The 16,069-nt window shown below is 46.1% G+C and overlaps 1 protein-coding gene across 5 annotated transcripts in view; it reads left to right on the top strand.

Annotated features, from left to right (window-relative positions):
* Nucleotides 1-15,639, top strand: part of LOC115199738 (rhotekin) — a 128,497-nt gene extending 112,858 nt beyond the window's left edge. For 4 of the 5 annotated variants that reach the window (XM_029762128.1, XM_029762129.1, XM_029762130.1 and 1 more), the window contains 8 exons: nucleotides 3,267-3,384; nucleotides 5,072-5,296; nucleotides 5,577-5,671; nucleotides 6,105-6,211; nucleotides 9,437-9,568; nucleotides 11,814-11,979; nucleotides 12,306-12,410; nucleotides 13,436-15,639. In XM_029762128.1, the coding sequence (XP_029617988.1) occupies nucleotides 3,267-3,384; nucleotides 5,072-5,296; nucleotides 5,577-5,671; nucleotides 6,105-6,211; nucleotides 9,437-9,568; nucleotides 11,814-11,979; nucleotides 12,306-12,410; nucleotides 13,436-14,079 (1,592 nt within the window). In that variant the 3' untranslated portion in view covers nucleotides 14,080-15,639. Of the gene's footprint in view, nucleotides 1-3,266; nucleotides 3,385-5,071; nucleotides 5,297-5,576; nucleotides 5,672-6,104; nucleotides 6,212-9,436; nucleotides 9,569-11,813; nucleotides 11,980-12,305; nucleotides 12,411-13,148; nucleotides 13,246-13,435 lie in introns of all 5 variants that reach the window. The other variant, XM_029762132.1, reaches the window with a different exon arrangement.
* Nucleotides 15,640-16,069: the final 430 nt, after the last annotated feature.

Below are 16,069 nucleotides of genomic sequence, written 5' to 3'. Positions count from 1 at the left end.
CAACAAAAGAAAGAAAGGGAATATTGAATGATCCCCAATGATCCATCACATCTCCCAAAAACGTTTTCATCATACATCTGTAAAATGATAGTCTAGAAACTAAAACTCTGGTTGTCTTCCGCTCAGGTTTCCATGTCTTCTCCCTGGACCTCCTCAATGTTCACCTCTTGAACATCAGACTCTGAGGCCTCATCTTCACTGTCACTTTCCAACCTAGTTGAGGATGGCTCGTTGTCAGCCTCAAAAAGCCTCAAATTTGCCTGGATGGCCACCAATTTTTCAACCCGTATTGGTCAGTCTGTTGTGTGCTTTGGTGTGTGTGTTCCCAAACAAGGACGAGTTGCACTCTGAGGCAGCTGATGTTGGTGTGATTTGGATGATGATGGAGGCAACAGGGGAAAGAGCCTCAGATCCACAAAGTCCCTTCCACCAGGTGGCTGATGAGATATGTTGGCACGACTGCCATATTGCATCTCCATCCCAAAGCCCTTGCTTAGAAGTGTACTTCGCCAGACTGACAAGAACCTTGCCCTCATCCAGGTCAAGGTGGCGAGACACGGTAGTGATGACACCATAGGCCTTGTTGATCTCTGCGCCAGACAGGATGCTCTTGCCAGCATACTTCGGGTCCAACATGTACATTGCGGCGTGTATGGGCTTCTGGCAGAAGTCTTTACACTTTTTGATGTATTTCAGAACTGCAGTTTCATCTGCTTGGAGCAACAATGAAGTGGGCAGGGCAGTACGGATTTCTTCTCTTACATCTGCAAGCAGAGTCTAAACATTAGACAGGATGGCATTGTCTCCCTCAATCCATGCAATGGCTACTGATATAGGTTTCAGGAGTTTCATGCTGCTTCCCACTCTCTCTCCCAAAATATATCATCCAGGAGGATCCTCTTGATGGGGCTGTCCATATCGGCAGACTGTGATATGGTCATTTCTTGGAGACTCCTTCCCCTCCAGGAGACTGTCAAACATGATGACAACACCACCCCAATGGATGTTGCTGGGCAGCTTCAATGTGGTGCTCTTATTCTTCTCACTTTGCTTGGTGAGGTAGATTGCTGCTATAACTTGATGACCCTTCACATACCTAACCATTTCCTTGGCTCTCTTGTAGAGTGTATCCATTGTTTTCAGTGCCATGATGTCCTTGAGGAGCAGATTCAATGCATGAGCAGCACAGCCAATGGATGTGATGTGAGGGTAGGACTCCTCCACTTTAGACCAAGCAGCCTTCATGTTCGCAGCATTGTCTGTCACCAGTGCAAATAACTTCTGTGGTCCAAGGTCATTGACTGCCTTCAGCTCATCTGCAATGTAGAGACCGGTGTGTCTGTTGTCCCTTGTCTGTGCTCTTGTAAGATACTGGTTGAGGGGTGGAGATGATGTAGTTAATTATTCCTTGCCCACGAACATTCGACCACCCATCAGAGATGATTGCAATACAGTCCAGTTTCTTTATGATTTGCTTGACCTTCACTTGAACTTTGTTGAACTCTGCATCCAGCAAATTAGTAGATAAAGCATGTCTGGTTGGAGGGGTGTATGCTGGGCGAAGAACATTCAGAAATCTCTTCCAATACACATTGCCTGTGAGCATCAGAGGTGAACCAGTTGCATACACTACTCGAGCAAGACATTCATCAGCATTTATGACTACGTTCCTCAAAAAAAAATCTGATTTCAGGAGGACCATGAGCTGTTGCTATCGATAAGATGTCTGATTCATAATTTTCACCTCGAATAGACGTAGAGGGTTTCTTGTTGTGAGCGCTGAGGGAACTTTATGCACTTTGGCCAAATTATTCTGCATCTTTGTTGCATTCTTCACATATGATTTGGCACAGTATTTGCAAATGTACACAGCTTTCCTCCTACATTAGCTGCAGTGAAATGTCTCCACACATCAGAAAGTGCCCGTGGCATTTTCCTGTAAAGATTAGATAAAAAACTAATACAATTCCATGTACAGATAAATAGTTAAGCAGTTAGATTAAACAACTCCTTTGTAAGATAATTTTTTTTTTTAATTAAACATGTATGGAAACAGGTGAATTAACACTCCTCAGTTAGCAGGCTCAAGCAAGCTAAAACCCACATGGTAGCAAAAACTAACTAGCAGAAATTGTTAACGAGTTAGAAATGATTTAAACATACTTTGCTGTAGGCTACTATTTACTAGTTAACAACAAATCATGTATGTAATATAAAATATATTCACCCCACCAAGTATTGTAATCAAAATTTACCAGAAAGCATGTAGTCCTTGGCTCAGACAGTGTAGTAGTGTGGGCTCAATAGCATCTCATTAGTGTGCAAGATCGGCTGTTTTTATTTAACCTTTATTTAACTAGGCAAGTCAGTTAAGAACACATTCTTATTTACAATGACGGTCTACTAAAAGGCAAAAGGCCTCTTGCGGGGACGGGGGCTGGGATTAAAAAATATATATAAATATAGGACAAAACACACATCACGACGAGAGACAACACTACATAAAGAGAGACATAAGTCGACAACATAGCAAGGCAGCAACACATGACAACACAGCATGGTAGCAGCACAACATGACAACAGCATGGTAGCAACAAAACATGGTACAATCATTACTGGGCACAGACAACATCACAAAGGGCAAGAAGGTAGAGACAACAATACATCACACAAACATGCCACAACGGTCAGTGTGTCCATGATTGAGTCTTTGAACATGTGATGGAAGAGTGCACTGCACATGTGATGGAAGAATGTACTGTGCATGCAGAGGGTTGCAATTCCATTGAATTGGGGATAGTTTAATCAAAATATGCCACAAGACCTAGAATTGCCTTATGTGTATCCCACAAAAAAGGTTCACTGTTATAAGCTTACTTTCTTTGATGAATTTAAGCAAAATTCCCGGGCTTAACTTCCCATGGAAAATTTCCGACCCTTTGCAACCCTAACTGCTACCTGTAAGGTAATGGTAAAAAAAGAACAAAGAAATCCTTAGTATGGCCCTCCCCGACAACTGGAATGAATTAATCTGCATGACCTAGTAGACCTATGCGCATATAAATTAACTCCAGGGGGGACAGGTAGTTGGAAAGTCTAGGTGAAGTTTAATGAGGCAATTTGTCAAGGTCGTTAAGTGCAGTAGGAAGATAACAGAGCCCAAGAGGGCATGGACACACACTCGTGCACACATACTCACGCACAGGCACACACACTACACTCATGCACACGCTCACACATGTACTCTCTCTCTCTCTCTTCCTCAGAGCTGCATCGGTGTGCAGTGTTCTGTCTACTTCAGGTGGGAGGGGAGATCCACGACACAGACATGGTGATGGTGGACCGGACACTCACCGACATCTGCTTTGACAACACCATCGTTTTGTACGTCTTCTCTTTCTGTTGGCTTGTGTTGTCTTGCGCTGCATTTACACAGGCTGCCCAATTCTGAACTTTTGCTCAATTATTGGCAAAAGAGCTAATCTGATTGGTCGAAAGATCAGTTAGTGGAAAAAGATAAGAATTTGGTTTTCTGTGTAAACGCAGCCTTATTGTCTTATCTTTCCCATGCTAAGTGTTTGGTGTTTATAAGTGCATGTTTAAGGTCATGCTTGTATTGAGATACGTGTATAAATGTTCAAATCTTTATCAGTACCTGATTCTGTATATAAAGTGCATTCAGAAAGTATTCAGACCGCTTGACTTTTTCCACGTTTTGTTACATTAAAGCCTTATTCAAAAATGTATTCAATAGTTTTTTTCCCCCTCATCAATCTACACACAATACCCCATAATGTCAAAACAAAAACAGAAATGATCACATTTATATAAGTACACCTATATTTGGGGAGCTTCTCCCATTCTCTGCAGATCCTCTCAAGCTCTGTCAGGTTGGATGGGGAGAATCGCTGCACAGCTATTTTCAGGTCGATCGGGTTCAAATCCGGGCTCTGGCTGGGCAACTCAAGGATATTCAGAGACTTGTCCCGAAGCCACTCCTGCCGTGTCTTGGCTGTGGGCTTAGGCCTTAGGGTCATTGTCGTGTTGGAAGGTGAACCTTCGCCCCAGTCTGTCCAAGTTTTCATAAATGATCTCTCTACTTTGCTCCGTTCATCTGTCCCTCAATCCTTGCTTGTCTGCCGGTGCCTGCCGCTGAAAAACATCCCCACAGCATGCTGCCACCACCATGCTTCACCGTAGGGATGGTGCCAGGTTTCCTCCAGACGTGGCGCTTGGCATTCAGGCCAAAGAGTTCAATCTTGGTTTCATCAGACCACAGAACCAGCGGGCTGTCATGGTTGTCCTTCTGGAAGGTTCTCCCATCTCCACAGGGGAACTCTGGATCTCAATCAGAGTGACCATCGAGTTCTTGGTTACCTCTCTGACCAAGGCCATTCTCCCCGATTGCTCAGTTTGGCCGGGAAGCCAGCTCTAGGAAGAGTCTTGGTGGTTCCAAACTTCTTCCATTTAAGAATGATGGAGGCCACCGTGTCTATGGGACCTTCAATGCTGCAGACATGTTTTGGTACCCTTCCCTAGATCTCTGCCTCGACACAATCCTGTCTCGGAACTCTACAGACAATTTCTTTGACCTCATGGCTTGGTTTTTGCTCTGACATGCACTGTCAACTGTGGAACCTTATATAGACAGGTGTGTGCTTTTCCAAATCATGTCCAGTCAATTGAATTTACCACAAGTGGACCCCAATCAAGTTGTAGAAACATCAAGGATGATCAATGGAAACAGGATGCACCTGATCTCAATTTCGAGTCTCATAGCAAAGGGTCTGAATAGATTTTTAATACATTTGTAAAAATTCTAAAAACCTTTTTTCGCTTTGTCATTATGGGGTATTGTGTGTAGTTTGAAGAAGAAAAACATTCATTTAATCCATTTTAGAATAAGGCTGTAACATAATATGTGGAAAATGTCAAGGGGTCTGAATACTTTCCGAAGGCACTGTATAAATATGTGTTTGCTGTGTGTGTGTGTGTGTGTGTGTGTTCTTTTTCCTTTACACTGTTGCACATGCTTTGAATATCTATGTGTGTGTCTTTTGGCTGTGTGTAGCAGCGAGGCCAGCCCGGGCTTTGAGCTGCGAGTGGAGCTATACAGCTGCTGTTCGGAGGAGGACTACTCGGCAGGGAGCGCGCCCAGGAAACTAGCCAGCAAACTGAGCAGCTCTCTGGGCCGCTCGGCAGGAAAAAAGCTCCGTGTTGCCATGGACCCTGGAGCCTGCAGCCCCACCAGCAATGGAGGGGCAGCCACACTGCTGCTACCTGGACCCGCAGTGGCGTAAGTGGGTTTTGTATACACATCATGCAGACACTACTATAACTAGATATTCACACACACACTCATGCATTTCCATGCATACATTGAGGCTGCGTTTACACAGGCAGTCCAATTCTGCTCTTTTGCCCAATTAGAACAGTTAGTGGAAAATAATTAGAATTGGGCTGCCTGTGTAAACACAGCCAAAAACACCCACACAAAGTCACTGGCGGACACGCAGAGACACGTGCATTTAGTCCCACAGTCACACAGCTCATCAGTGTCTCTGTTCTGTCCACAGGGGACCTAAGTACCACCTCCTGGCCCACACATCCCTGTCACTGTCACATGTCCAGGACAGCTTCCGCACTCACGACCTCAGCATCTCAGGCAACGGTAGGTCACAGTCTAGATGTGGTTTATCCATGTAGAGTACTCATTTTCTTTCCATCTCTTTCTTTCTTTCCCTCAGTGTCAGTCTCTCTCTCTGTGTCTCTCCCTCTCTCCCAGCAGGTATCTAGCTGACAGACAGCCTGTCAGAGTCAAGGTCGGAGTAATAAAGCACTCTAGCAGGGTCAGTGCTGTGTAAAACTCTAATGATGAGGGCTACAGGGGACTAGACACCCTGACATGTGCTTTATTCATTGCCCCTTACGGCTCTAATAAAGTTTGATAGGCACTTCACTGTTGTTCACAGCTCTCCCTGCAGTGGTGAGACTTTTACTCCCTGGTGTGTGCGTGTGTGTGTGCGGTATATGTTCATTGTATTTATTTTCTCAACCCTCATTCATCCCTTTCTCCCTCTCCCCCTCTCTTTCTCTCCCTTCAGAGGAGTTTTCGTACTGGGTGCCTCTCTATGGCAGTGTGTGTTGTCGCCTGGCTGCCCAGCCTCACTGTATGACCCAGCAGATGATGAGTGGCTGCTTGAAGGTCAAGGTGAGTGTCTGTCTGTGTGTGTGCATTTGCGTGTGTGTGTTTGGCAGGAAAGCAAGAGGTGCGTAGGGCTCTAAAGTGAGACAAAATATTTTGTTGTGCGACCCCCATTAAATCCAATCTACTGTATATGTGTTTTAGATAATTGTTGTATTGATAAGGATTTGCTTTACCTTTGTTTCCCCAGTGCAGATTCATTACCTTCTTGCTTGCACCATTACAACGGCAAAAACTGCTTGTTTCTAGTCCAAACTTATCATAACTCAGGATATTACCCAGTTGTTGACACGGGAGGTGGATAGTGCAGTTCTCAGTATTTATTAGAAACAAAGGGCAGGTCGAGGGCAGGCAGAGGTTCGTGATCAGGTCAGAGTCAGGCAGGTACAGGAGACAAAGGGCTGTGAGACATAGGTTTAATCCTAGACACATGAAAAGTGGGATGTATACGGAGGGTACGGGGCAACAGAAGACGAAGAGCAGAGGGGCTAAGGATCTTGGAGATGGGGAAAGGACCGATAAAAACGGGGGACAGTTTGCGGGACTCTACCCGGGGGGGCAGATCCCGAGTGGACAGCCATACCCTCTGCCCGAGACGATGCCAGGGTCCGGTGGTGGTCCACCTGTCGTCGATACCTGGAGGTGAGGAGCCAACCGGGCTTTCTCTCTAGGTACGGCGGACGAACATCTGGGCAGAGGGTATGCTGAGCAAAGGACGGTGTTTGCGGGCGTACTCTACCCACATGAGCTGCTGGCTCCAGGTGGTGGGATTGGCGGAGACCAGGCAGCGAAGAGTCGTCTCCAGGTCCTGATTGGCTCGCTCAGACTGGCCGTTAGACTTGGGGTGGAACCTGGAGGACAGGCTGGCCGGCGACCAAATGAGCGTGTAGAACGCCTTCCAGAACTGGGATGAGAACTGAAGACCACTGTCGGAGACCATGTCCACCGGAAGTCCATGGATCTGGAAGACGTGCTGCACCATGAGCTGGTGGCGTCTCCTTGGCTGAGGGTAGCTTGGGGAGAGGGATGAAGTGGGCGGCTTTGGGAAACTGGTCCACCACGGTAAGGATAACCATGTTGCCATCAGACGGGGGTAGACCATTGATGAAGTCCAGGGATATATGTGACCAAGCCCGCAGGAAGAAGTCCCGGGACAGGCAATGCCCATGGCAAAATGGGCTCCAACCCAGGATAGAACCAGTAGCCCAGTAGATCAGGGGATTGTGCCTCTGGAGCCAGGAATCCCCAAAACCACGGGTGCATGATGGGATTTGATGGACAGGAACTGCATAAATTCACTGTGATTACCCGACACTCTCAGGTTAATGGGACACATTAACCTGAGACTCTGCCAATAGAGCCCCCATCCAACGCTCTGATTCCATGGGAATGGAGAGGGGTTGTGTGGGGATTCCCAGCTCCAACACCAGGGTAGCGTCCATAAAGTTCTCATCGGCCCCAGAGTCTATGAGCACCCGGAGAGATTTGGACCGGTCACCCCACAACAGGGTAGCATGAAGAGCAGTACGAGCAATGGAAGATGGGAAACTCCCCATACGGCTCACCAGCGTACTTGTACAAGTACCTCCTTGATGAGCCTTGTTCTTAAATGGGCAGGTAGATTAAAAAAAAAATCCCATAGCTCCACAATACAGACAGTTCTGGGTGTTAAGTCCACGTAAGCACTCAGCAGGAAACAATCTAGCCCTGCCCAGTTGCATGGGCACCGGAAGGGACGACTCTCGGTGTCCTCTGAGAGACTTCGGTTGCCATCAGATCCACTCGGAAATGTTGGCTTCGTGGATTTCCTCGGAGGCGAGGTAGAAATCGAGGAAAGGGATCGGCGACAGGGAACAGACTCCTTCTCCCTCATACATTCCCGTAGCCGCCCATCGATCCGGATGGTCAAGGCTATGAGGGAGTCGAGGTCCAGGGGCAGCTCCCGGGCTGCGAGCTCGTCTTTAATCACCTCCGACAACCCATGAAGGAATTTGTCGAACAGGGCTTCCGGGTTCCAGGCACTCTGTCGCCAACATGCGAAAATCCAACACGTAGTCTGCCACACTACGGGAATCCTGACGTAGTTTTAGCAGCTTACGAGCTGCCTCTCTCCCAGACAACGCAGAATCAAACACTTTCCGTACGTCCGCCACAAACTCCTCCAATCTGAGGCAAACAATGGATTGTTGCTCCCACACCGCCGTAGCCCAGGCAAGATCCCTCCTGGACATCAGCATTATCACATACGCTATCCTCGAGCGATCCGAGGGAAATGAAGAGGGCTGCAGCTCAAAGATGAGAGAACATTGCGAGAGAAATGCCAGGCAGGATCTGGGATCTTCAGCGCAGCGCTCCGGAGCAGGTAAGCGTGGTTCTTGGGAAGCCGGGGTAGATTGGGGAGAAACACCGCTGGTAGCAGGGTAATTGACAGTCTGGGGGGGTTACTGTCTGTGAGGCAGCCCGCCACTGTAATCTGCGGAATTGCTCCAGCAATGTGTTGAAGGCACATCCTGGCATTCCGCCAAGGTCTGGAATTCTTCCATAAGACCTTGAACTAACTCCTTGTGTCTTCCAATGGTGGCTTCCTGGGAAGAGACGGCGTTGTGTAGCTGGTCCGAGTCTGCTGGATCAGACATGGCCAGTTCGTACTATCACGACTCAGGATATGACCCAGATGCAAACACGGGAGGCGGATAGTACAGTTCTCAGATGATTTATTAGAAACACAGGGCAGGTCGGGGGCAGGCAGAAGTTCGTCATCAGGTCAGAGTCAGGCAGGTACAGGATGGCAGGCAGGCTCGGGGTCAGGGCAAAATGGTCAGAACCGGGAAAAACTAGGAAACAGAACTAGAGAAACAGGAAGGTGGGAAAGAACGCTAGTAAGACCTGACAATATGAACTGGCAACAGACAAACGGAACACGGGTATAAATACATAGGGGATAATGGGAAGATGGGCGACACCTGGAGGGGGATGGAGACAAGCACAAAGACAGGTGACAAAACTGTTCAAAGATCTGACCCATATTACTGGCGCAACAGTTTTTTCTTCTTGTCGAGGATTGGGGGCCCGCATTTTACATTCTAAAACTAAAATAGGGCTTTTACATAATGTAGAAATATAATATTCCACAAATGACTTTTTGATTTAAATGACAGGTATTTGTATCAACATTTTAGCTTTTTATAATAAACAAATGTCTCTGCCTGTGTCTCTCTCTGTCTCTCACAGCAGTTGGGAGGTGACCCTCAGAGTTGGACGAATGTCTACGGCGTCCTTAAAGGGACAAACCTTTTCTGTTACCACCGGCAAGAGGATATGGAGGCTAACGTCGAGCCAGCATTTACCATCGCCATCAACAAAGTCAGTCTATTAAAAAATGTTTTACCACATACACACACTCTCAGAAAAGCATGCTAGTTACAGATATTGGGATTATCTGATCTTTTAATGCTACCTCTATTATTATTATTATTATTATTATTATTATTATTATTATTATTATTATTATTTGTGATGTCTTCTTAACCTCTATGGGATCGGTGTCTCCCCGCGGGACAGTTGATCTAATGTGATTAGCATGACGTTGTAAGTAACAAGAAACTTTCCCAGGACATAGACATTTCTTATATGGGCAGAAACTTAAATTATTATTAATCTAATTGTACTGTCCAATTTACAGCAACTATTACAGTGAAAAAATACCATGCTATTATTTGAGGAGAGTGCACAACAACTTTTATCACGGCAACTGGTTTGATACATTCACCTCTGAAGGTAAATAATGTACTTACATTCAGTAATCTTGCTCTGATTTGTCATCCTGATGATCCCAGAGATAATGTTGCATAGTTTTGTTTGATAAATCAATTTTTATATTAAAATGTAGGAACTGGGTTCTACAGTCTGAATCCCTCCTGTGTCCTGGTCCTGAGCTACAAGCAGTTACAGTTGTAGTCGGAAGTTTACATACTTAGGGTGTAGTCATTAAATCAAATCAAATGTATTTATATAGCCCTTCTTACATCAGCTGATATCTCAAAGTGCTGTACAGAAACCCAGCCTAAAACCCCAAACAGCAAGCAATGCAGGTGTTTGCAGGTGTTAACTCGTTTTTCAACCACTCCACAAATTTCTTGTTAACAAACTATAGTTTTGGCAAGTCGGTTAAGACATCTAATTTGTGCATGACACAAGTAATTTTTCCAACAATTGTTTACAGACAGATTATTTCACTTATAATTCACTGTATCACATTTCCAGTGGGTCAGAAGTTTACATACACTAAGTTGACTGTGCCTTTAAACAGCTTGGACAATTCCAGAAAATGACGTCATGGCTTTAGAAGCTTCTGATAGGCTAATTGACATCATTTGATTCAATAGGAGGTGTACCTGTGGATGTATTTCAAGGCCTACCTTCAAACTCAGTGCCTCTTTACTTGACGACATAGGAAAATCAAAAGAAATCAGCCAAGACCTCATAAAAATAAAAATTGTAGACAAGTCTGGTTCATCCTTGGAGCAATTTCCAAATGCCACTTTGTCATTATGGGGTATTGTGTGTAGATTGAGGGGGGGGGGGGGGGAGTATTTGATCCATTTTGGAATAACAAAATGTGGAAAAAGTCAAGGCGTCTGAAAACTTTCCAAATGCACTACATATTTTTTCTTTCTTGATTCTTGTGATACAGGCATTTGGAATGTTGTGCAAAAACATATATCGAATTAATACAAGCAGACGGTCTCTCATAAGAGAGTCCAGTTTTTTCCCCAACGTTTCACTTATTCCTCTTTCCACCCTGTCTGTTGTTGATCCCTGCTGTGGCTCATTAAGTTGTGGTGACCCTTGACCCACAGTACAAAGCCCTGTTTTAGCTTCAGGCAGAGACCATTAAATCAGCCAACTCTGTGGGATCATCATGCATTAGTCATCAGCTCTGACTGCTTTGCTCTCAGGATCAACGTGAGCCCAGAGTGAGGCTGAACAGGGTGCTGCTTCCATCTACTGGTGGCAATGAGGAAACACATTGCAGTACAGTCATTTTTTTATTTGACCTTTTATTTAACTAGGCAAGTCAGTTAAGAACAAATTCTTATTTTCAATGACGGCCATGGAACAGCGGGTTAACTGCCTTGTTCAGGGGCAGAATGACAGATTTGTACCTTGTCAGCTCGGGGATTTGAACTTGCAACCTTTCGGTTACTATTCTAACACTCTAACCACTAGGCTACGCTGCCGCCCCATTGCCTTTATCCTGAAATGTACCCTCGCTCACTACTTCCCAAAGTAGTGGAGGTATTGGCTGTAGGGCATTTCCACCTCTTATACCAGTAATTTCCTTTCAAATCATTGAAGGGTAGTGAACAAGTGCACACTGGGAGGACGGAGAGATAATTGGGACGTAGCTGATAACTGGGACAGATTAATGCTTGAGGCTGACTCTACCGGACTTGACTATGTCAGTGACCGCTCTTTGTGTCAGTACGTGCATTCACAATCTGCGTTGACAGACGTTAAAAGCACGAGCTCATGCTTAAATGCTTATTTTTGGGTGGGGGTTAATTCAACATCAGTAGCTTATCGTGTGTCTGTGTCTGTATGTTAGGAGACGAGAATACGTGCGTCAGAGAAAGACCCCCACAGTAAGGCCCAGAGCATCTGCATCAGTAACCAGTACGGGGGAGAGGAGGTGACACACACGCTCTCGGCAGACAGTCGCGAAGAGACACACCGCTGGATGGAAGCGTTCTGGCAACAGTTCTATGACATGAGTAATTCAAAATAATAATAATGACTTATTATTAACAATATTTTTTTATTCTATTTAATAATATAAACTAATAATACATCTGTATTTTTTTACATGAGTAAGTAGGTTCTGATCACATGATTAGGGCCCTAGGTTCTTCATTGGTGAGGTCAGGAGGTAAGAAAAAACTCCTGAACCTCCTGGCCTTAGACATGATACACACTTTACACTCTAGGTCTTCATATGCTCTTGTTCATGTGCTCATTGGCTCCTGATGTGTTGTTGGTGGTTTTCTCAGCTCCGGATTGGATGTTTGAAGGTGATTGACGGCTTCCTTCTTCCCTGCAGGCCAATGGAAGCAGTGCTGTGACGACTTGATGAAGATTGAGCTGCCATCACCCCGGAAACCAGCCCTTGTCACGTCGAAACAGGGTTCTCTTTACCACGAAATTGGTAAGACAGCAACCCAAATGGATTCAGAAAGGGTTTACCATATTGTCCAAAATACGTTTATATGATTCAGTAAGACATTTTGGAAACTTGAGGGTCTCTTTCTGTTTTCATTGATTTGTTTTAAACCTAGAACATACAGTAGGGTAACATAATAGTTTGTTTAGGTTAGCGTAAATAATAGCTTTATAAACACAAATAAATCCATAAAAGATATATCCAGAGGAGGATGGTCCCCTTTCCGTAACTGCATGTGTGTTTCTGACTAGTTCTTCTAACAGTGGTGTGGTCCACCATACGCATGAGCTCTCCATCAGACTACTCTGAGCTACCTGCTACCTCACTAGCACACCAACCAACCTCCTGTACTTGACTATGGATGGAAGTGTTCCTTTCTCTGACATGCTGCTGACTCACTTTCTTTCTCTCTTCCTTTCTCCCTCTCCTTGTGTCTCTCTCAATTGTTGTCCCATCTCCCCTCCATGCCACTCACCCTCGTTCCTGTGATCAAATTACACCCCCCTCCGCCCCCCCCCACTAATATCATTCTTTATCCTTCATCATTAATTGTACACTCCAATCGAATGCTAATCTTCATATATTCAAAATGAACGTGCTTTTACCTTGTCGTGCACATCATTTCATTCCCCAAATGATATCGCCATTATATTCTACTGCCCGTCAATGTACATTATACCTGCCCACCACCCCATGGGTTGCCCCCCTCCCCCTGGATCCTAGCCCCCCTCACCACCCCCTCTTGCGAGGGTCTCTTGCTGCAGGATAACGCTGTGTCTGCTGAGATTCGTGCTCTGCTCTCCTCCTATTACAACGACAGGTGAAGTACCAGTGGGGTCCACTTCCCTCCCCCCCGTACTGGGCTCTCCTACCTACTGAGGAGTGTTAAAGCTGACATCCCTCAACTACCACCACCAAGTCTAGGCCTACCCTTCTCTAAACTTTCTCAACTTTATTAGCATAGTCTGTCCTTCCACAGTGGAGTAATGACTTTCCTCTGCTCCTTCTAGTTATTGACAATTCCGATGACATCAGCACGGTGACGGACATCTTGACGCGGCGGATGCAGGAGCTGGAGCTGAGGAGCCAGCTGGGGACCTCTCCTCCCTGGATGTCCCTGTTCGAGGAGTCTCCTGGTGGCCCCCGCACACCTCGGCTGGCGCGCCACAGCCCCCGCTCCCCCTACCGCCTCCCCCACAGCCCACTGAGCCCCCTGCGCTGCCCCTGGCCAGGCCTGCTCTCCTCAGATGCCAGCCTGACCTCGGACAGCGACAGCCCCTGCAGCACCAGCCCCTGCTCCCGCCACCGAGGCTGGGCCGAGCCCCTCTCCCTCTCCTCCCCCCGCTTCCGCCCCCGCACCCTCTCCCTGGATGCCAAGCTCAGCACTCTCAGGGGCAGGGGGTATGGGGGGGTGTTACAGTGCTCCTGTCAGCCCCCTTCCTCCTCCTCCCTTGCCCCCATCCCGGCCCAATGCGTCCCCCAGGCCACCCTGTCCTGCTCCAGCTCCACCTCCAGTAACAGCTCCAGCGAGGGCAGCCACAGCCCCTCCTCGTTGGACGGTACCCCTTTCTCACGCCCCTCCTCGGCCCGCCGGAGCCTCAGGAACTTGAGAGCCAAACTGGACCCCCGAAATTGGCTCCAGAGCCAGGTATAACCCACCTCAGCTCCCCACTCATCTAAACCGTCTCCAGAGCAAGAGGTAACCCACCTCAGACCCCCACATCATCCAAAGTCCTGGAGGGAAGGAAGCCAGTCCCTCAGTTGAAAAAGCCCTGGTATTAACTGGAATTTCTTTAGACTAAGGACAGGAGACATACTGCGTCCAGCTCTTCAGTGGGCTGTGTCAGTATCAATGGTCCACAGAGCATGGGAGTCTTCTGCTTCCCTTTCTAATGGTAATGCTGGTTAGGAAATTGAAGCGAGAAAGTTTTGTTGATGATATACACGCAATATCTCTCGGCTCTGTGCATCTGAAATCTCCAACTGGCAAGGGCAGCATCTGTCAGTCAAAGACTAGAGCTTCCTCGTCAGTCATCCAAGCCATACACCCCTCAGTATGAACATGATTTCATAGCATCTTGTTAGTTCAGCTGCGGTATTTATTTACTGTATGTGCTGTATTTGGGTTTGCAGTGTTTGGGCAGGGCAGTGAGCATGTGGCCAAGTGAATTGTCAGTGTATGGGAATGTTTAGTGTCTCTATGTGGTCATGGGGTTGTTGTTGTTGTTACCTGTACCACAAAGGCTCACTGTGATCTATCCAAATGGCTAGACCCATCACCTGTATTATGAATTCATGCCTAGAAGGAACAAGTATACTTATGCACCGATTTTTGCTTATTGCATGATTGTGCTCAAAGTCAAAGAATCCGTTGCAGGAGATCTTAACTGCTCAGAAGGTGAATGAATTGAAAGGTCAACTTAATGCAACAGTTCTCCCAATAATTTACTGTGCTACTTGTTACTACTGTGATAACATCAGGGTCACATCGAGCTTCTGCAAGGTTCCTAGAACCTCCCCTGCATTTGTTAACACATTGTAGGCCTACTACACACCAACCAATATTTTAAGATTTCTGTTAATCACTTATAGAGTAATTATAATGAATTGAAGTAAGCCAAAAGGTAATGTACTACATAATCATGAGAACCCATATTAACTTGTTACACTGCCTCATTGCAGTATTGCGTGCAAATGTGCTGACTTTGAAATCTGGGCCGGCCCCTACAAAATCCCCTAGAGTTAAGTTGTAGGCCTAGATGGTTTTGGAATGGAGAGGCATAGGCTTTGGATGTCCTTGTCAATCGTAATATGCCCCTACTAGCAGGCAAGGATTTTTCTCACAAACGATACTCTGTTGATGAAACCGATACTCTGCATGGAGAACAGTGTTGCTAGGTGGTTTAAACCCCATGCTACAGCTCTTCTCAGGTCCCATTGAAATGGTCAATTCAAGGGTATTTTAATGTCATCCAATTCAGTTAGGTTGGCAAATGTTATGTATTTGAGAATGTAGAACCTGGGAATGCACATAAATGGGTGAAGAGTTTAGATATCCCACCTTTGACCTTGTGGATTTATAGCTTAGTTTGTGGTACAGTCATAACCTTATGCCCTGAAAACCGGACCTAGAATTTCACACAGTACCAGTCCAAAGTTTGGACACGCCTACTCATTCCAGGGTTTTTATTTATTTGTACTATTTTCTACCTTGTTGAATAATAGTGAAGACAGCAAAACTATGAAATAACGTAGTAACCAAAAAAAGTGTTAAACAAATCAAAATATATTTTAGATTCTGCAAAGTAGCCACCCTTTGCCTTGATGACAACTTTGCACACTCTTGGCATTCTCTCAACCAGCTTCACCTGGAATGCTTTTCCAACAGTCTTGAAGGAGTTCCCACATATGCTGAGCACTTGTTGGCTGCTTTTCCACTCTGTGGTCCAACTAATCCCAAACCATCTCAGTTGGGTTGAGGTCGGGTGATTGTGGAGGCCAGGTCATCTGATGCAGCACTCATCACTCTCCTTCTTGGTCAAATAGCCCTTACACAGCCTGGAGGTTTGTTGGGTCATTGTCCTGTTGAAAAACAAATGGTAGTCCCACTAAGCACAAACCAGATGGGATGGCGTATCGCTGCA

Source organism: Salmo trutta, chromosome 9 (assembly GCF_901001165.1).
Source record: "Salmo trutta chromosome 9, fSalTru1.1, whole genome shotgun sequence".
Lineage (NCBI taxonomy): Eukaryota > Metazoa > Chordata > Actinopteri > Salmoniformes > Salmonidae > Salmo > Salmo trutta.
Note: the sequence above shows the minus strand (reverse complement) of the source record. Positions and strands in the feature narration are given on the sequence as shown.